A 21,664-nucleotide genomic window follows, 5' to 3' on the forward strand; every position below is an offset into this window, starting at 1 on the left:
TTCCTATCTGGATGCCCTTAATATCTTTTTCTTGACTAATTGCTTTGGCAAGTACTTCCAGTACTGTGTTAAATAGGAGTCGTGAGAGGAGGCAGCCTTATCTTATATTAGATTTTAGAGGAAAGGCCTATAGTTTGTCTCTATTGAGTATGATTTTTTCCATGGGCTTGAGGTAAATGGCCTTGACTATATTGGGAAAAGTTCCTTCCACTCCCATCTTGTTGAGAATGGGTGTTCGTCTTTATCAAATGCTTTCTCTGCATCTATTGATATGATCAAATGGTTTTTATTTTTTCTTTCGCTGATATGGTATATTATATTGACTGATTTACATATATTAAGCCATCCTTTCATCTCTGGAATGAAACCTACTTGGTCATGGAGTATGACCTTATTGATGAGGCATTGGATCCTATTTGTTAGGATTTTGTTGAGGATCTTTACATTTGTGTTCATCAAGGATATTGGTATGTAGTTTGCATCTCTGTCTATGTTGTGATATTAGCTTCATAAAAACTATTTGGGAGTGTTTCTTTTTCTTCTATTTCCTGAAAGAGCCTGAAAAGGATTGGTAGAAGGTTCTCATGAACAGTTTGAAGGAATTCATTAGTAAATCCATCTGGGTATGGCTTTTGGTTTTTGGGAAGATTTTTTCTTTTTTTTCTTTTAAATAATTTATTTTTAATTGTGAGAACAAAGATGCAAAGAAAGAGGACAAGGTAAAGTTACATTGCAAGGACAATCACCCATAAACAGAATTCTTAAAAGAAAACCCCTTGCTGATACCTTAATTTTGAACTTTCAGCCAAAGAACATTAAGAAAAGTAAAATAGAACCCATGTACAATTACTTTGTCCCTTAAGTCACCAGATTATAGTACATTATAACATTTCTTAGTGATACACAAAGCAATCTAAGGCCACAAAACTTATGTAACTCCTTAAACTTTGAAGGCATAGTATTTTCTTACATTTCCTTGCATATGCATATTAGTTTAAGTTAACCTCAAAAGTTTAAGTGGAAAAAAAAGTTTAAGTGGGATTTTTTTAAGGATTAGAGTCAAAGGAGCACCGTAAAAACGATGTTAGAGTTGCAGTTTTTGTTTGCATAGGCCCACCAAAATATGAGGGACATGGAAAGGAAAAGCCTTGGCCTAAATACAAGGAGACCCTACCCCTGAAGTTTCCTAGCAGAAGACCAACTCTAGTCTCCAGGCAACTAGTCTGTCCAATCCAAGTCATTGTCTGTAGTGCCAATACATTTTTATTTTTCACACAGTCTCTGTTGTTGGTATCATGTTTCTGTAGTAAAGATCCTGGTATCTGCATATCCTAAATTGAAGTCAGGATGGTGTAGAGCATCCTCTAGTTTCACATCACAATAAAAGGGCAATGCAGAGAGCTCTGTCCTGTAAGGAGGTCGTTGTTGTCAAGTCTTCTTAGTGTTGAGGGAAGGCTCTTTTGGGAAGGTCAATGTCAGAGCACCAGTAGGGTCTTCCCTGGTAGAGGATTGCTTCCAGATGATGTTATAAATGACCTTGGATGTTTCATAGTTAGCTTCCCTGGTTCAGGGGTGAATGGAGAATGCCCATTCTTCTGAGGTCTGTGCCAGGTCATTATGTCAATTTTCAGGGTGTAAGGACCCATTGCTCTACAAGATTTCTGTGTTCCTACCTCTATTCGATAAGAACTTATTTGTATGTATAGTATTCTCCCATTTTAATGTGCCTATGCAAACAAGGAACAATGCCATGTGGCATTATAGGCCCATATGGGGGCTACAAGAACAAGTCAAAAATCCCCATGACATGGTTAAACATAATCATTAAACTGAGGGACTCCTTCACCAAATATTCCATATTGAACAGCTCACAGAGAGAAGATAAGACAAAAATTGGGGAAAATCTTCACTGTATAAGGGAATATTTAGTAAGAGTTATAGCTGTCAAAGAAAATAGACATAAAATCTTCAAAAGCCATACATGTCCATTTTAAGTCTTTTAAAATAGTTGGGGGTTGTTAAATCCAGTGCACCAATTTGGTGTGTGATTAGGACAGTGAAGTACTGAAGTTACAAAGGGTAAATGGGTTGTACTGATGGTTGAGGGTGATAAAGTTAAGGAGTGAAAATGAGCTTTAAAGGGGTGTGCGAAAGGCAGAATACCAGATGGACATTCTACATACACAAAACATAACATAAGATAGGATATACTATTAAAATATACGGTGCCCCCGCGCGGTTTTGAACATGTAGATTGGGAAGAAATTGCACTAGAGCTACCCTCCAGATCAAGAAAGAATTCGGAAGAGAACCAGAAGCCAGGATCTACCTGTCCTCCTCCCTGTGCCCTTCCCCCCTCTTCACTGGGGGAAGGGCGGGGAAAGCTTGGGACCCCCTCCAGGAGGGACCACCCGACACCCACCTTGTCTGGCCACCTGGGCTGCCACCCCAGGAAGGTCTGGAGGCCGGGGGGCAGGAGATGGCACAGCTGGGTCCTACCAAGGCTCCCAGCATGCCCAAGCTAGGGAGAGAGCCTTCGGCCTGGGGACTCCCCAGACCCCATGCTAGCTAGAGCTTGTATGGCCACCTGGGCTGCCACCCCAGAAAGGCCTGGAGGCTGGGGGGCAGGAGAGGAGACGGCTGGGCCTACCAAGGCTCCCAGCACACCCATTTTGGGAAGATTTTTGATTACCATTTTAATTTCCTCAGTAGTGATGGGTTTGTTTAGATATGTTAGATCATCCTGGTTCAACCGTAGAAGATTATAAGAGTCCAAGAATGTATTCATTTCTTCCAGGTTCTCATGTTTTGTGGCAGAGTTTCTCAAAGTAGTCTTGATTACCCTTTGAATCTCTGTAGTATCTATAGTGATCTCCCCCCTTCCTTTTCTAATTCAGTTTATTTAGTTTTTCTCTCAGTGAGTTTTGCTAGTGATTTATTGATCTTGTTTATTTTTTCAAAGAACTAACTTTTGCTTTCATTGATCTTTCTGATCTTTGGGTTTCCACTCCATTAATTTCTGCTTTAAGCTTTGTTATTTCCTTCTGTTGATCACTTTATACTTTTGTAAGCTGTGTCATTAAGTAATTTATGTAGCCCCCATCACTGGTTTCTTTGTATCTCTCTGTTTGTTTACAACTTGGTTTTACCCAAAACAGAGATTTTCCTATTTACCATTTTGTTTTACATTTCTCAAGCAAACCTGGGTGGACTGGCTCAGGATGGGTTTTCTGTTCTTCCTCCTCCACCCAGGGGTGGTCTCTGTACTCAATAAAAACTGCAGTTCTTACAGACAACTTGCTTTTTTGAGTCAGAAAGCTACCTGGCCACATGTGTTTCACCTTGAACCTGGTTTGGATTATTTCCTGTGGTGGTCATTATTCCAGATCCGCTTTCCCATGGGTGGAGAGATACAGCATTTGGGGCCTCAAAGTCACACAAAAATGGGAAGCCTGAGAAGGCCCTGAGTTTGGCCTAGCTGCATTATGCCAAGGCTCCTGCCTTTGGTTCCCTGGCTTGCCTTAACAACAGTCTGTCCTTCACCAGATCCCAGTTTCCTCCTCAAGGAGTTCTGTTATCTCTCTGACAGGATAATTTTACCCTCCCTAGGGCCCCTTCCCCAACCCAAGGAGTTCCTAGTAAATATTGGATAAAATTCTGGAATCTTTGGAGCAGGAAGCCTTTGAAGTGCAAATGACAACTGTGATGAATTTAATAGCAATCCAGCACAGCTGAGGTTCACCTCTGGCTAATGGCAAACTTCTACCTTCTCTCTGAAGGTATTTATTTTCTCACTGCCTTTCTCCCTACTTTATGGACCTGGAGGGAATATACAGTTAGGAGTCACGAATCCTTTTGAGCTTTTTGACTAAGATCTTGTTGGTGCTGTTTTTGAGGCTCATCTTCAAGGACAGAATGAGAATGGATGAGATCCCAGTGACCCCTGCATGCTGCCCACAGCATGAATTGGGACTGTATCTGTCATAATCTGGCCCAGAAAATTACCCAAATGTCTCAGGGCTTTAGGACTTCGTTCCTTCTATCATTGCAACCTGCAAGTCATGAGGATATAGATGGCCCCCATCATAAGCTTTAACAGATGCACAATTAACAAAATCGTGCTGATGAATTTACTTAAGGACTGCATGTTAGTAAGTCCCTTTTGGATAATAGTTCAACAAAATAGATGAGCTTTCATAGCCATAATTATTCTGGCCCATTTATATTGAGTCTATTGAGTCTGGTCTCAGAGAAATGTTAATACTGACTTTCATCAACAGAAACTGCTTTTATCCTTATGTCTGTTCCTAAGCTGTATCCATTTGTCATAATCTTTCATCATGTGCTAAGCACAAGCAGGAGTTGAAGCATCTTTTCTCTTTTACCATAAAAATTGCTGCCCCAGTGACATTTAAAATCCAAATTATGCAGCCAGCCACCTTCACAACAGTGTTAATGAGCAGAGGGGAAGGTGGGAGTGATTATGCTCCTTTCTTCAGAGCCTGGCAGGGTCCAGGCAAGTGCTCTGGGCAACCCTAATTGTCCTCCCCAAGGACATTTGTGCAGGTTAATAGCCACCAGGAAGGGCAGGCTCTGTGTGTTAGGGAGGCTCTGGAGCCAGCTTCCCGTCCTGACTCCTGCTGCTGTACCTCTCTTGGAAGCCACATCACGAGAGCAGTGTGGTTAAGGAGTCTATTGGCCTTTAAAAAAAGGTGACAAGCCATGAGAAGGTGGAAGGACACAGATACTTGGCAGTTACCTTTAACCACCAACCAGGAGTTGGGCAATTCAGCCACTTCTGAACTTTGTTTCCTTCTTAGTAGAACAGTTTTATTGTCCCCATTCCTTTTTATTTTATTGTGATTTGGAATAAATAGAGTAGTGGGCATTGGGAGTGGCACAGTATGGTCAATGGATGGTTAACAGCATTAGCTATTCTTTTTATTCTGAGTGTGGCTGCTTCTGTGGTTTAATTTCAGGGCCTTGTTAGGAAGGCTCCTATTTCAAAGCATCTGTCAACCTACCTTAGACGCAGGGGTCCTCAAACTTTTTAAACAGGGGGCCAGTTCACTGTCCCTCAGACCATTGGAGGGTCTGACTATAGTAAAAACAAAACTTATGAACAAATTCTTATGCACACTGCATATATCTTATTTTGCAATGAAGAAACAAAACAGATACAAATACAATATGTGGCCTGCGGGCCATAGTTTGACGACCACTGCTAGAGATTCATTCATTCTCTTGGATTTTGAAGGCTTTGGTCTTTAAGAATCTCTTATTTAGATATAAGCTCAAGGATGTGTGACTTAGTAAGCTGTTGTCAGTTAACACCTTAAGTGGGATTTCTTGCCAGTTAGTTGAGAAAAGGTTGGTATTTGGAGTGGTGGTGGTGGTGGTGGAGAGGGGAGCATACAGAGGATTCACTATGGAAGGGAGCCTTGAGAAGCCAGCTGAGGGTTTTCCAGAGTGTGGGGTTTCCTTTCGGGCTGACCAAGGTTTACCGGCCTCTCTTGCTTCTTGATCTTTCTTTCTTACACAGGAAGAGAGAGGGAAGTTGTATTTTCTGTGGGACTAGTCCACACGAGTTCTCAGGGAAGGAGGGTCTGGTAGCAGATATGCTAAGGTTGTCTTATTGCTCCCACTTCACTCCCATAGCACTGAGGACATGACTCATAGGAACAGAAATGTAGACTTGAGTCATAATCTGTCCTGGACTTTGATCCAGGCAGACCTTGACTTCAGTCTCTGCTCTACTATTCTCAGCATGTGATTTAACCACATCCCACTGCTCTGCTCATCTGTAAAATGGGAATTAAAGTTTATGCTCATAAGGGGAACTTGGATGAATTGTGAAGTTTAGAAGGCCCCTTTGCCCACAACTGATCATATGGTGAGGACTTAATAAACTGGTCATGGGCCCAGAGAGATAGCACAGCGGCGTTTGACTTGCAAGCAGCCAATACAGGACCAAAGGTGGTTGGTTCGAATCCTGGTGTCCCACATGGTCCCCTGTGCCTGCCAGGAGCTATTTCTGAGCAGACAGCCAGGAATAACCCCTGAGCAACGCCGGGTGTGACCCAAAAAAACAAAACAAAACAAAAAAACTGGTCATTACAACTTTATCCCCATGATGCTAGTTTTTTTTTTTTTTTTTTTCAAAACCTTTTCTGGAAATTCCCTTTGAACTAACTTTCTTTTTTTTTTTTTTTTTTGTTTTTGTTTTTTTTTGGTTTTTGGGCCACACCCGTTTGACGCTCAGGGGTTACTCCTGGCTATGTGCTCAGAAATCGCCCCTGGCTTGGGGGGACCATATGGGACGCCGGGGGATCGAACCGCGGTCCGTTCCTTGGCTAGCGCTTGTAAGGCAGACACCTTACCTCTAGCGCCACCTTCCCGGCCCCGAACTAACTTTCTAATTTATTCCTATGACTGAACTTTCCCTTAGGAGCGGATATAATTTAGGCAGAGTCCAAAATCACTCAAAAGCAGACTTGTTGAACAAGGTGAGCTGATCAATAGGAGAGCAGCACTTTTGTATCACTCCAACTAAAAATTGAAGAGTGCTATAAAATGTGGGGGAGGGTTGTGTGTGTAGCTTAAAATTTAACTCAGAGATGGACAAGGACGACTGGAGAGATAGAATAGTGGATAGGGCACTACCTTGCACAAGGCCAACCTGGGTGAAGCAGACACCTTATGGCCCAGTCCCAGGGGATTGGGCAGATATGGGTCTGGAAGCAAACACTGACACGAAATAATCCACACACAGTGTGGATTAAAGAGGTTCAGGGACTTCCACTGCAAGCCTTCTGTCACTAGCCCTAAAACAAGCAAACAAAATGTTCAGTAGTGGAAAACCAAAACCATAAACAGTATCTCCCTGAGACCCACACGTGCAGGTTTAATTGGAAACCCAAAGACCATACCCAGGAGAGGAGAACAGGTGATTTTTGGCACCAGTTCAAAGGTGCTTCCATTCAATGAGTGACAAGCACCAACAAAAGTAATTAACCTGAATAGAGTGAAGACTTTATTCTAAGACCTGGCATCCCATATATTCCCCCCAAGCACTACTGGGAGGCATTTCTGACCAAGAGCCAAGAGGTGTGTCCCCTTATGTCTCCAAAAAAGATGAGCAGAGAAAATGACTCAAAAGGCTGGAGTATTTGCTCTGCTTTCAGGAACTCCTGGTTTCATCCCTGTTACCACATGGTCCCCGAGCACTGAGTCAGGAGTAGCCCCTTAGTATTTCTAGATATGACACCACCCAACAAATACAAATGACAAAGACATTGGTTCAGATGATATCAAGAGGAAGCAAAAACAAAAACTAAGCTAAAACCAAAACCGTTTTCCCCAGGATTGCCTTGAAATTGTTTTAAATTGCCTTCTTAGGCCTGAAGTATGGGCTCAGTGTTTCATCAATATCTCATCTTTCCTCCTGAGTTTCCTCTCTTTAACTCTGAAAGAAATTAGGAACCATTCCCAGCACCTAGTCAGAGGATGAACCCTAGCCCTGCCTAGTTTTAGAAGAGTGCTTTTCCCCCCCCCCAAGTTCTCCATTCTTACCTATTTCCACTTCCCTTGAGGATAAAGAGCTTGGTTGCTTGCCTACAGCCAGAAATTACCTGGCTATGGTTATACACGAAGGCTAGAGTTGCAGTTCAGAGACCACCAGTTCAGGCATCTTGATGTTCTAAAAATAAGAAAAATTGGCATGAAAGTGTGGATTTCTGTTTTCCTTTCAAGTTGAGAGTGGCAGCTGTGCTCTGGAGTCATGGGAGGAGGGCTATGACTCCGCAGGCTATGACTCCCCATGGTTATACACCTGCTCCCCCACACTCACATCCATCCCTGTCTGGCCCCTGGGGGGCATGTTACCCCCTACATTTCAGAGATCAGCTTTATTGACAGTCTCTGGTTCCACCCTCTAGTGTATTGTTGCTTGTGACAGAAGCTGACCAGCAATCTGTAATGGAGCACTGGGCTCCAGGGACAGCTCTGGAATGTGGGACTGGTGCTTGGCTTCCAGCATTCATGTCTACTATGGGCTTGCTGAAGTTCCAAGACATCCTTGCCTGTGTGAAAATGTCTCTCCTTTATTCCTTTGATCAGCAGTCGAATATTAAGCCTGTGCCACGCCTGGGACCAAGTGGAAAACCCAAGAAACTAGACCACTAGAAGAAAGTGTGGAATCAGTTGCCCACTAACAGTCTGTTTTCTCTGGAGTCTCTCAGACACATTTACTCTGGTTATAATTTCTGTTTGAACTTCCATTTGTTTTCACCTTGAGGTAAAAGTGTAGGAGAGGGTTGAGGGGCCTGGTTACACAGGTGACCACAACCCCTGAAGGATGCCATTTTGTGTCATCACTGTGGCATGTCACCACACAGAACCATGCTACTGGTGATTGATTTTATAAGGAACAGGAGTGATGGCTGCTAGGTATCCAGGATTAGTGGTTGCCAAGGTAGTAAGTAACTCAAATCTAATTCTCAGCTGATATTGTTATTATTTCCATTTTATGCATATTGAAATGGAGGCTAGGAAATGTAAGTATCTTGCCCAGAATCTCAAGAAGCCGGATTCAGACATTGTATTCTCTGATGCAGAGCCTGAGCTCTTAACGACCATGCTGCAGTCAGTCCCTCTCATTACTCGTGACATGATTTGAGAGCTGCTTCTTGCCCAAAATATTTTCCCTACCAGCCCTTAACAAGGTTAGAAATTCTCCGGAATGAATTCCATGTCTTTATTTCTTGTTAAAATGTATAAATCCGTGGAGGGGCTTTACATCGTCATCAACACCTTAACCTTTCCTCTGACAGCCAATTAAAGATCAGACCCTAAGGACCAGGCAGGTGGGGGCTCCTGTCTGAAACTGGGGCCCTGCTGGAAAGAGAGACAGCTTTGCCTCCCAGGCTGGAATAGAATTGTGGGGAAAGAAAAACGAGATCTACACCCAATTTCTAGCTGAGGTTTGGACTCATGGGAGGAATGCATGAACTGGTTTGACTATTCCAAGGGGAAGAATTGTGAGGTGGGAATGATAGGAGGACTGAAGTAGTCGCCCTAAGTACTAGTTTGGAATCCTCCTTAGCCCCCCCCCTCTGTTATTTCCAGTGCTGTGTAACCTTTTATTTCCAAATTCCCCAGAAATTACTGCTTTTATGCAATAATAAGTTTAAAAATGGGAGAGGAAAAATGGGAAGAAACAAGATGAATAATACTTCATATTTATCTTGCTTATCTACCTCCTGAGCTCAGAGTGCTTCACAGACATCATCTCATTTATCCTTATGTTCTCATTGGGTGGATAAAGATTTGAGGAAGATGTTTCCAGCCTGGGAATCTTCTTCTCTTAGACCGCAGGACTTCTTTCCAGGGATTAATTGAAAGGTCTCCAAAGAGCCATTTATGCCTTATAGACACTGTGGGGGCTTTTCGCTAGCCCTTATTTGGGCCATGCTGACCGCATAATATTTTGGGGTACAGCTGCCATCTTTTATATATTGCAAGATCACCTCATGCACCATATTTTCAACCCCAGGTGAGCGGGTCTGAAGCAGGATTGCGCGTGAAATACATAAAACCAGGCTGAGGGTGAAATACAGTTTGGCAATATTCTACCTCATAACAAGAGTAAGCTATCCTGAGCCAGTTCCACTCAGGTTTACATGTAAGACCATCTTTGTTTTGGGATAAACCAAGTAGTAAACAAGTAGATACAAAGAAACCAGAGATGGTCTTTGTTTTGGATAAAAAAAAAAGTGTAATCTAATAACTCCCTTTCTTTGTTCTAAAAATTGAGAGGGGCACATAAGTAGTGTTTTATTGTTCTCTGCAAGAGGCAAAACTTTAGATCAGACTTACAAAAGTGGTTGTTATTTTGCATAGGCACAGTAAAAGTTGGGAAATAAAAAGAAGAAGAAAAACTTTTAGCAACAAGTATTATGGTTAGTTTACTGTTGTAGCTAATTCCTAGAAAGAAGATGAAAAAAACTACAGACCTACGTGGACTTTTCTTTAGAGAACCTTGACTTATCATAGTACACTATGAATTCTAAGAACAACCCTGAACACTACAACTTATTCTCTGCTTTGAACCATCTTGATGAAAATGAAAAGGGTCATTGCACAGCCGATTGTAAAAAGACCTTGAAGAAAGACTCTGGGAATAGACAATTTAGTATTCCTGGAGCCTGTAGTTGGTCTTATGGTACGATACTTTGTAAATAGGGACACCATGTTTTTTAGGTCAAAAGTTTTTTTTTTTTGGTGGGGGGCACACCCTGCAGTGCTCAGGGGTTACTTCTAGCTCTGCATTCAGAAATTACTCCTGGCAGACACTATATGGGGGACTATATGGGATTCTGGGAATTGAACCGGGGTTCATCCTGGGTTGGCCATGTGCAAGGCAAATGCCCTACTGCTATGCTATCACTCCGGCCCCTAGGTCAAAAGTTTTTCTTTCTATTTTTTCAACTTTTGCTGTGTTTATGCAAAATTATGCAAAACTCTTTATCTTTTAATTAGAGGCATTTGTCCTTCCCTTAGAAAATTTATTTTCGGGCCGGGCGGTGGCGCTAAAGGTAAGGTGTCTGCCTTGCCAGCGTTAGCCTAGGACGGACCGCGGTTCGATCCCCCGGTGTCCCATATGGTCCCCCAAGCCAGGAGCGACTTGAGTGCATAGCCAGGAGTAACCCCTGAGCGTTACCGGGTGTGGCCCAAAAACCAAAAAAAAAAAAAAAAAAAAAAAAAAAAAAAAAAGAAAATTTATTTTCCAGGGTCGGAGAGATAGCATGGAGGCAGGGTGTTTGCCTTGCATGCAGAAGGACGGTGGTTCCAATACCAGCATCCCATATGGTCCCCCAGGCCTGCCAGGAGTGATTTCTGAGTGTAGAGCCAGGAGTAACCCCTGAGCGCTGCCGGGTGTGACCCCCCCAAAAAACAAAAAACAAACAAAAAAAAAAGTTCATTTTCCTTGGAATGTGAATTATTTTATTTTACCTTATATTTCCCCATTGTTCTATAGTCACTTAGGGGAATGTTGGATTAATCAGATGCCACTCCACTCAGTATATGCCTTGTTTTTGGTTGGAAACATCTTTGAATGTAGCACCTTGGATTGGTGTTTAGACCACTTGTTCTCCACCCCAGGGTGCGGTCTGGTTCTTCCTAATAAAAATCCTGGGTCTCAGGAAAACACTCTCTTGCATCTCCAGCTTTCCCTGCTGGCCTACCTGCCTTAGGAGCGAAAGGCTTGCATATTGGAATTCCTGAACCTATTTCACCTCCTTCAGTGTGTGTGGATTATTTTTTTGCATTGGTGTTTGCTTCCAGACCCATGTCTTTCAGTATCATGGCTTTGGAGCTTGAGGCTTCGTTTTCAATACATCTGATTTTTTGTTTTGTTTTTTGCTTGTTTGTTTTGGACCATACCTTGCGGTGGTGCCAGGGCTTCATTCCTTTTGGTTGTATGCTCAAGGATTTTATCTGGTGGGACTTGGGAGTACCAGGAATCAAATTTGGGTTGGTCTCATGCAAGGCCAGTGTTGTACTTGCTGTACTATATAGCTCTGGTTATATACATCTGTATCTGTCATTTGAGGTCTTACTCTTCTATTTAGTTGCATTTTTCCTTTGTTAACTATTCTTTTTTATTGCAAATGTAATAGATGCAAGTTTTCTTTTCTTTTTTTCTACTTATTTATTTTTCTTTTTTCTTTTTCTATACATAGGAGTCCCGTGTTCAACCCCTGAGCCACTCCCCAGGCCCTAACAGGTCTGAATTTTAAGCATCAGAGTGGAATAACACATAATAAAGCCTCTTATTGTTGCTTTCTGTCAGCTGTTCTCCCCATTCCCTACCCTAGTCAGTGTGGAACCTTTGGGACTTTCTTCTAGTGGCATTTACTGCTCTCACCACACTCTTTTCGGGCTTATCTCAGGCTAACCTTATGAGAGCTCCCAGCGGGGCTGTTCCTGGAGGACAACAGAAGCACCCCAGCCATGTTCTGTTTCCTAGTTTCTCTGCTGGGGTGGCAGACACATGTTTTCTTTTTTTTTTTCTGAAGGAGTTTGCACTGACCAACCCAGAAAAGAGCATCACCAAAGAGTACGAGAGAAAGGAAACCAAAACAGAGGAAGAGCTGGAACCTGAGGTCCTGGAGGTGTTTCATCCGACGCATGAGTGGCAGGTCCTGCAGCCAGGTATCCAGCCCAGACTGTTCCCCTGAAACATGTGGCTTCTGTTCCTACAGAACTGCAATGTGTGTGTGTGTGTGTGTGTGTGTGTATGTGTGTGTGTGTGTGTGTGTGTACAGTGTGGTGGCTGTTCTGTAGTACCCAAGGGCCTGCATTCTCCAACAGAACAGTGATTGCTGGATTCCAGTGTCCCAGAAGGCAGGCAGGTGGTGGGTGAACGAGATTTCTTGAGTAAGTGATTGAAAACTTTCTTTCCTTGCACTTCTGAGGCACAGGAGAGGCAATGACATGTGCCTCACTCTGCAAATGCTATTTTGGGCTCTGCTACTCGGCTCAGTGCTGCTGAAATATTGTTCACGGGAGAGTCCTGAGCACCAGTGTGGGGCAGGCATGTTCTGCTGAAGGAGTTTGTGCTAAGAAGCAGGGCTGGGCCTGGCCTGGTTTTTATATCCAGTTTTCTCAGAAGGAATAACTTTCTCACCTTTCCAGGAGCCTGGTCCAAGAGCTTGAAGTAACTAATCATGGGCATTTATAGTACCTTATTTGGGTGCTTTATTGTGTGTAGTTTTCTCAATAAAGAACTATTATGACTACAATTTTTGGGAGGCCCCTAGGCATTGCTCAGGAAGTCTAGGAGCATCACCAGTGATTTGTAGTCACCTGGGTCAAGAATGGTACTGCTCTAGCTTTCCAGAGCCAGGGATACTTAGGCCATTCTGGCAGTGATAGAGGCCTCCAGAGCCATCATCAGTGGTGCTTGGATGTTTGCAGGGTTTCACATGCTCAGGGCACTATGGACCTGGGTCTAGTGCATGCCAGGCCAGTACTTCTTGCCCCAGTACTACTTCTATTTTCAGATTAAAATATTGAGGCTTAGGGGCCGGAGAGATAGCAAGGAGGTAAGGCATTTGCCTTGCATGCAGAAGGATGTAGTTCGAATCCTGGCATCCCCTATGGTCCCTCGAGCCTTCCAGGAGCGATTTCTGAGAGTAGAGTCAGGAGTAACCCTGAATGTGTTGCTGAATGTGACCCAAAAGCCAAAAAAATATATCGAGGCTTGGCGCTTGGGCAATAATACAGTGGGTAGGGCATTTGCCTTGCACTTGCCAGCTTCAATTCCCAGCATCCAATATCACCAGGAGTGATTTCTGAGTGCAGAGCACGGAGTAATCCCTGAGAATTGCTGGATGTGGCCCTAAAACAAAACAAACAGAAAAAAAAGATTGAGGCTCAGAGGGCTTAGCAAGTTGACTTGTGTTCTTGAACATAGAGCCTGGGCTTCTTTTCTTTCTGTTTTTCTTTTAGTTCCAGCTATCCTTGACTGGTGCTCTCTGTGGTACCCCTTGGGCCTGTTCTCTCAGAAGTAGGTTATTTGCATTCTGTTCTTTGATGTGATGGGTGGTAAGCCCTCTCTCTGCCACAGTGTAGTTTCATGACCTCTCTGCCCATATCCAGCCTTGTATCTTCACTGTCCCTGGTTCTACTGTGCTGGCAGGATCAATGTTTGCTGTGTCAGCCACTTTCAGGTGGTAGCATTACTCCTGCTGGGCTTGCCTAATGATAGTTGCTGCCTCTGAAGAGTGATGATGTACCATGCACTAAGGAAATAGAGTCAGAGCTAATATAATTGGACTGAGGAAAGTTTTAGGAATGGAAGTACTGGGTGCAGCCAATCCAGCCTGTGGCTTTCTTCACCCATCTCCTCTGAAAACTGAGCCTTCTTGATTTCTGAAGATTAAAACTCTAGGGGCTTTGGGAGGGTATGAGAAATGACAGATGTGGACTGTCTTCTACAGTTCCATTTGGTTATAAGCTTTACCCACTCTTACCTAGGCAGGTAGCTGCCTGTTGGACACTGATGCCCTGCACATACATCTCTTTCCTTTAAAGTCATGATCTACAGAGTAGAAGAGTCTAAAAGTTCTGACCCTGGGCCCTAACCCAGCCCTTTGCTAATAGCTACACAGAAGAGCCCTTTTGTGTCCTTGAAGAGGAAGAGCCAGAGCTGGTGACAAGCACCTCCTGGAGAGTCAGAGCGCAGCACTGACCTTTACACTGAACTCCATGCCCTGTGAATAGCCCTCTTTCTGCCCTCTGCTCTCTCCAGAGACTTTTCAGTGTCTTCTGCCCCAAATGTCCTTGAAGCTGCCCCAAGTCTGGGTTATGGAGTCATGTAGAGACATTCAGGCCCCACAAGTTAAGCAACTTAGACTTAAGTTGTGCTGCCCATGCCCCAGAGTGTTGGTCTCCAAAGTAGGACTGCGGGGCTTGGTGAGCACCTGGTTCTGTCCTCAGGGTCTGATCTCGAGGTGATTCAGAGCCTGGCACTGTGGCATAAGTCAGGGCTGACAAGGCTCTCTCAGGTCCCTGAACAGGATTGGTATCTCTGTGTCTTTTAAGAAAGTTCTGCGGGCACACAGGAAATTGGTAGGAAATTGACATCTCAGTGGTCTGTGAAAGTACTTGGCACTTACCTTTAATAGAGTATAATTAATCCACTATATTCTAAATGCTAATTTTAAGTGGTAAATTTCTCCATTTCTGGCAGCTCTACAATTTGTGGAATTTTGTAGCAAGGAGGGATTTCAGGGAGTGTGCCCTAGGATGGAAGGAAACCGTGGGTAAGAAGGAGAGACTTCTTTGGTCATGAATATTCTCTTTACATAGGTCAAGCTATCATTGATTTGTTTTTGTTTTTAGTTGAGGAAACATTGCTCTATAACTTAAGTTTTATTATGTGACTGCAAACAAATTCTTTTATGTTTCCCATGCAGATTTTTCTTTTTTTTTTTTTTTATCTTTATTTAAACATCGTGATTACAAACATGATTATAGTTGTATGATTACAGTCATGTAAAGAGCACCCCCCTTCACCGGTGCAACATTCCCACCACCAATTTCCCAGATCTCCCTCCTCCCTACCCCCCTACACCTGTACTCGAGACAGGCTTTCTACTTCCCTCATTCATTCACATTTTATGATAGTTTTCAGTGTAGTCATCTCTGCAACTGCACTCATCACTCTATGTGATGAGCTGCATGTCCTGAGTTGCACCTACCAGCCCTCATCTCTCTTGTCTCTGAGATACTGTTAAAAATGTCCTTCATTTTTCTTAAAGCCCATAGATGAGTGAAACCATTCTGCGTCTTTCTCTCTCCCTCTGACTTACTTCACTCAGCATAATAGATTCCATGTACATCCATGTATTGGAAAATTTCATGACTTCATCTCTCCTGATGGCTGCATAGTATTCCATTGTGTATATGTACCACAGTTTCTTCAGCCACTCATCTGTTGAAGGGCATCTTGGTTGTTTCCAGAGTCTGGCTATTGTAAATAGCGCTGCAATGAATATAGGAGTAAGGAAGGGATTTTTGTATTGTATTTTTGTGTTTCTTGGGTATATTCCTAGGAGTGGTATAGCTGGATCGTATGGAAGCTCAATTTCCAGTTTGTGAAGGAATCTCCATATAGCTTTCCATAAAGGTTGTACTAGACGGCATTCCCACCAGCAGTGAAAAAGAGTTCCTTTCTCTCCACATCCCCGCCAGCACTGCTTGTTTTCCTTTTTTGTGATGTGTGCCAATCTCAGTGATAGAGATGCTGCCAAAAAAGAAAATTACAGACCAATATCCCTGATGAACACAGATGCAAAGATCCTCAACAAAATCCTGGCGAACAGGATCCAGTGCCTCATCAAGAAGATCATTCACTTTGATCAAGTAGGTTTCATCCCAGGAATGCAAGGATGGTTTAACATCCGTAAATCTATCAATATAATACACAACATAAACAACAACAAAAATAAAAATCACATGGTCATATCAATAGATGCAGAAAAAGCATTTGATAAGGTTCAACACCCATTCTTGATGAAAACTCTCAGCAAGATAGGAATAAAAGGAACCTTTCTCAATATAGTCAAAGCCATCTACCAGAAGCCAGTGGCAAATATTATCCTCAATGGAGAAAAACTAAAATCCTTTCCTCTAAATTCTGGTACAAGACAAGGCTGTCCTCTCTCACCACTCCTATTCAACATAGCACTGGAAGTACTTGCTATAGCGATTAGGCAAGAAAAAGATATCAAGGGAATCCAGATAGGAAAGGAAGAAGTCAAGCTCTCACTGTTTGCAGATGACATGATACTCTACTTAGAAAACCCTAAAGACTCTACCAAAAAGCTTCTAGAAATAATAGATTTGTATAGCAAAGTGGCAGGATACAAAATTAACACACAAAAATCAATGGCCTTTTTATACACTAATAATGATAGGGAAGAAATGGACATTAAGAGAACAATCCCATTCACATTAGTTCCACACAAACTCAAATATCTTGGAGTCAACCTGACTAAAGATGTGAAGGATCTATACAAAGAAAACTACAAAACACTGCTCCAAGAAATAAGAGAGGACATGCGGAAATGGAAACACATACCATGCTCATGGATTGGCAGGATCAACATCATTAAAATGGCAATACTTCCAAAAGCATTGTACAGATTTAACGCGATTCCTCTAAAGATACCCATGACATTTTTCAAAGAAGTGGATCAAATACTTCTGAAATTCATCTGGAACAACAAACAACCTCGAATAGCTAAAGCATGCAGATTTTTCTTGAGGGATCAGGAGGGGATTAGCAGAGCATGTTCTGCTTGTCAGGGACATCACATGAGGAGATGATGGACTCTTCGGACAATTGGCAAAATGGCTTGTTTATTTGGAGAGTCCCAGTTCCTCTGTTAACTCTGATTTCTGACGGGCCAACCTTAGCCCGGCTTTCTGCAAGGGCTCATGGAAAGGAATTGTGGAGGCTGTATTCTGGACTCATTTGCATTCATATTTCCAGGCTTTAGCAACACGAGTGACCAACCCCAGTCTTCCTGGGCATTCCCATCTGACCAGCTGAGACTTAGGTGCCAGTCTCTTGGCCCTGGAAAAGCAGCAGGTCATTCCTGAAGCCTGCCTGCCTGCCTCTGTTGTTATTACCAGCCTCCTCCCTGTCAGCCACTTGTTCCTGGAAGTGATTTTCCTGTCTCTCTTTCCTCTCTTTCTTCTGGTTTATTTTGGGATCTGTCTCACCTTACAGAGGCACAGCAAGCATTCAAGTGTAGATTCAGCATCAGCTGTTCACAAGCAAGCAGAGGAAAGCTGTTTGTTGGCAGGTCCTGTGGGTTCTGGGCAAGGAGCTCAGGAATTTTTCCTGGGTCTGAAGACCCCTGGAGCCCCAGGAATTTGTGCCTTTGTACTTATTTTAGAAAGCTTGTCTCAGCCAGATATGGTGGGTTCTCTGAATGATGTATTTTGGGAGCTCCCTTGTGTGCCCGTTACTGTGCTGGTGGGCAGAGATACAGGCAGTAACTCGTGTTTAACTGAGCACTGGCTGTGCTCATCTTCCTTTGAGTACAGGGACTGCAACTTTTTTCATTTTTATAGTAAAAATTGAGTTTGAAATAAAGGGCTTGATTTAAAAATCAGTAAGTAGTAAAGTCAGAATTCATACTTGAGCCTGAGCTCCTTACCATGGGATCACATTGGCTTGCTGGGTTGACATGGAGTGTGACCCTGCCTTCCACGAGTGTTTCGTAAGTGACACAGACATAGAAACACAACCAGAATATTTGGGATGGTGTAGTGGAAGTGCCTTGTGCTTAGAAGGCACAAAAGAGGGTGCAGGCAGTCCAGGACCTTTCCTTTCTGCCCAGGAGGTCAGTGTGTTCTGTTTTACGTTGTAAACATCCCATGGCACCACCCTCAGTTCTCTGTTTGAGCTTTGTGGATTTGGTGACGCTACTTAGAATCTCTGAATTTTTGTTTCCTTATTTGAATATAGAGAGGAAAATATTTCACAGATCTGGTATGAGACCGAAATAAGATTAACATATATAAAGCATTTCATACAAGGCCTGCCACATAGGTTATATTCAGCAAGGAGCTGTCATTGTTATTTACAAAGTAAAAAGCACTCTTTGTTGCCTCCCTTTGCCAGGGTCCCTGAAGAAGAGGTAGAGGTCAAGTAACAGCATGGATAGTCCCCCCTTTAGCCTTGCTGTGCTAACTCTTTTGTGGGCTCAAGGCAGTGGCAGAGCAGGGCCTCTGGCTGTCCTGAGTTGACTTCCAGGTGGCTGTGAGAGCTCTGAAATACTGACTGAAGCCAAAGGGCCCACTTGATAGGAGCATGCAGGAAGTTAGGGCAGGAGCACGTTCATGTGAGGGAGTTAGGAAAAAAAAGGAAAAAAATCCCAATCATCAACAACTGATGAGAGCAATCCAAGAATTATAGAGCCCCGGCCATCTGGTCAGATCATTTCAGATCTGCATGAGCAATAGGAGGGAATTGAATTTTTAAAACCTCATTTATAGTAAACCAACTTTTCTGTTCCAAAGACTGCAGAGAGTCTGATTCCCTGCAGGCCCTGGACAGCTGTCAGAAGAAGCGCCTGACTCCACTCTCTGCACTCTTATCTCCTGGAGGCCTTAATCCCTTAGAGCTTGGAAAGGATTGTAGCTTCTCTATTTACCAGCACTGGGTGGGCATCCAGAAATTCCATGCAGTTCTGATACTGTGTGCATGGTGTGAAGTATGGCTCTGAAAGTTTGAAGCCTCAGTTTCACTGATTCTACACCAGTCACAAACCCCAAGCTACCCAGACTTCTCACTGGGGACGCCCATGATACCCTTCCTCAGGCTCAAGACTTTGCCCAAACAGCTTAAAGAAATCAAGAAAACACATGTTTTTATCTTAGTGTAAAGAATACAACTCAGTAATAGTCAAATGGAAGAGATGCATAAGGTAAGGTATATGGAATGGATGGAGGAGTACAGGAGGTTAGGGGCCAGTGCTTCTGTGCCCTTTCTAGGAGTATCACCCTAAGCACTTTAATGTGTTCTTCAACCTAGAAGCTGTATAAACCACCTATCTTGGTGTGTGTGTGTGTGTGTGTGTGTGTGTGTGTGTGTGTGTGTGTGTGTGAATTGGGTCATACTAGATTGCGCCCAGGTCTTAGTCCTGGCTCTTTGCTATAGGATCACTCCTGCCAGTATTCAGGGGATCATAGGCAATGCTGAGGATTGAACCAGGGTCACTTGCTTGTAAACCAATCACCAAATCTGCTGTACTATCTCTCTGATCCTAACCCATAAAAATTCAGGGACTTTTATGAAGATTTTATTACATAAAATTGCTGATAGATGAAATCATTGGCCCCCTCCCTTCCTTGTATATTAGGGGACAAAATTAAAAGTGTTCAGTCCTCTGGGTCCAGAGAAAACACTGAAAGGGTTGAGAACATGCTTTGAATGCAAGAGCCCTGGAGGCCCAGGTTTGATTCCCAGCTCTGTATGGCCCCCTGGCATTGTCAGGAGCGATCCCCTGAGCACCATACTGAGAGTAACGCTAATGTACCATCAGGGAGTATTTGGCTCCAAAACATAAAATAAACAAACCAAACAAAAGTTCAACCCTACAATAATGACTTGTTCTTACTGATGTTGATCAGCACCCATCCTGAAGTCAACATATATGCCCAAACTTAGGAATGGTAATGGATATTCATATATGCATAGACTATATACAGCAGGCTGCAATAGTGGGAGACCTACCCGGCAAAGCCCTAACTCCTTCTACAGCCTCTTCAGCTCTGCGGTAGGTCAATAGGTGACCCACCCTGCTCTAGCCTGATGATATTTTCCTTTTGGTCATCTGGGGGAAAATGAACAGAGTCTGTCAGAACTCACTGTGAGGCCCGAGCTTGGTGGGCCAAGCAGGGATGCTGGTCAGAGGCAGTTCATCCCTCAATGCCTGTGGCTAGAGAGTCAGGACCAGGGCTTTTCTGGCAGTCCTCAGCAGGGGACCAGCTGCAACTGTCAGTCTTTCACTCTGTCTCAAAACTCCTCATGAGGAGGACTGCCCATGGTCTGCTGGCAGCAAGTCCCACATTCTCCTGGAGCAGCAGGGAGGGCAATGGCGGGAGGGCCAAGGTAATTTCCATGGCGGTCGCTGCCAAGGCCAAGGTGCCTCTGAGACTAGCTAGCTGAGCTTGGCATTGGCTCCTCAACACCTCTGCCCATGCTTTGGCCTTCCTTTCTGGATGGGAAAGGCCAGAGTTCAGTTTGTAGTCTTTGGATTTGGGAGTGATGAGGAGCAGCTGCTGGCTGTCTGCTTTCTAACAAGGGTTTGTATGCTTAATGTTCATCCATGCCCCTTATCCTCCCCTTCATCTGCTTCCACCCACCTGTTCTCTGGGAGCTTTAATAAAAAGCACTTAGCTGAGTAGCCAGGCCTTTCTCTCTCTCTCTCTCTCTCTCTCTCTCTCTCTCTCTCTCTCTTTCTCTTTCTCTCCCTTCTTCCTTTCTCTCTTCTCTCTCTCCCCTCTCTTTCTCCTCTCTCTCTCTCTCCTCTCTTCAAGAAGAGAGGAGAGAGAGAGAGAGGAGAGAGAGAGAGAGACCCAAGCTGACTGAAATGAGTACTGTACCTTAGAACTGGAGTTAGGGATAATGGAAAACTGGCAGCCCAAACTAGTTCTACCCCTCATGCCAGGTGTTGACTTTAGTTTAGAAAATCTCTGCAGCCCTGATTTTTCTCTTTCTTCTCTCTCTTTCTTCCAAATTGGCCTTGCCTTGCTAGCTGAGTCTGTCTTAGACCCTCTCCAAAGCTGGAACTGAAAGAACTGACAACAGCTCTCAGGGACTAGACTGGAGCTGGAATGAGAGCACCTGCAGAAATCTTAGTTTTATCACAGAGTGGAGGTCATAACTGGTGACCAACTTAAGGGGGGGGCAGTCTTTGGCAAGAGTGAGACATGGACAGCCAAGAAGCTTGAGAGGAGGAAACAGCATACACAAACATTTGAGAGGGACAGCTTGAACTCCCTGACTGGAGAGACATGGTGGAGTGGTGGAAGGGTGCCCTCTGTCAGAAATGACAAGGAGCTGGGGGTGGGGGAAAAAAAGAAATGACAAGGCAACAGAACTGAAGGTGTAGGAGCAAATGTAGAAGTTCTGAGTGAGGGGCCCGGAGAGATAGCTCAGCAGCGTTTGCCTTGCAAGTAGCCGATCCAGGACCAAAGGTGGTTGGTTCGAATCCCGGTGTCCCATATAGTCCCCCGTGCCTGCCAGGAGCTATTTCTGAGCAGATAGCCAGGAATAACCCCTGAGTGCCACTGGGTGTGGCCCAAAAACCAAAAAAAAAAAAAAAAAAAAAAAAAAGAAGTTCTGAGTGAAGTTGAGCCCCTCGGGGACTGGCTTCTAATGGGAGGCAAGCAAATGGAGTAGACAACACAGACTGATGGGTTTGAGAGTCAGTGGAAGAAAACGAAAATGGTGATTTCAGAGATGGCCACATCCAAATGTGTACTTAGGTCCTATTATCTTTAATGTTGCTATTATTCCTTTAATGTTGTTATTATTCCTTTAATGTTCTAGGTATAGTGCTCAGTGCTGGAGTGA

General features: G+C 43.7%; 1 protein-coding gene across 1 annotated transcript in view; it reads left to right on the forward strand.

Moving 5' to 3' along the window:
- Nucleotides 1–21,664, forward strand: part of SIL1 (SIL1 nucleotide exchange factor) — a 299,473-nt gene that overhangs the window by 74,383 nt on the left and 203,426 nt on the right. Inside the window, exon 4 of the mRNA XM_049786015.1 lies at nt 12,081–12,216. Within this exon, the coding sequence (XP_049641972.1) occupies nt 12,081–12,216 (136 nt within the window). The remainder of the gene's footprint in view (nt 1–12,080; nt 12,217–21,664) is intronic.

Source organism: Suncus etruscus, chromosome 14 (genome assembly GCF_024139225.1).
Source record: "Suncus etruscus isolate mSunEtr1 chromosome 14, mSunEtr1.pri.cur, whole genome shotgun sequence".
NCBI lineage: Eukaryota > Metazoa > Chordata > Mammalia > Eulipotyphla > Soricidae > Suncus > Suncus etruscus.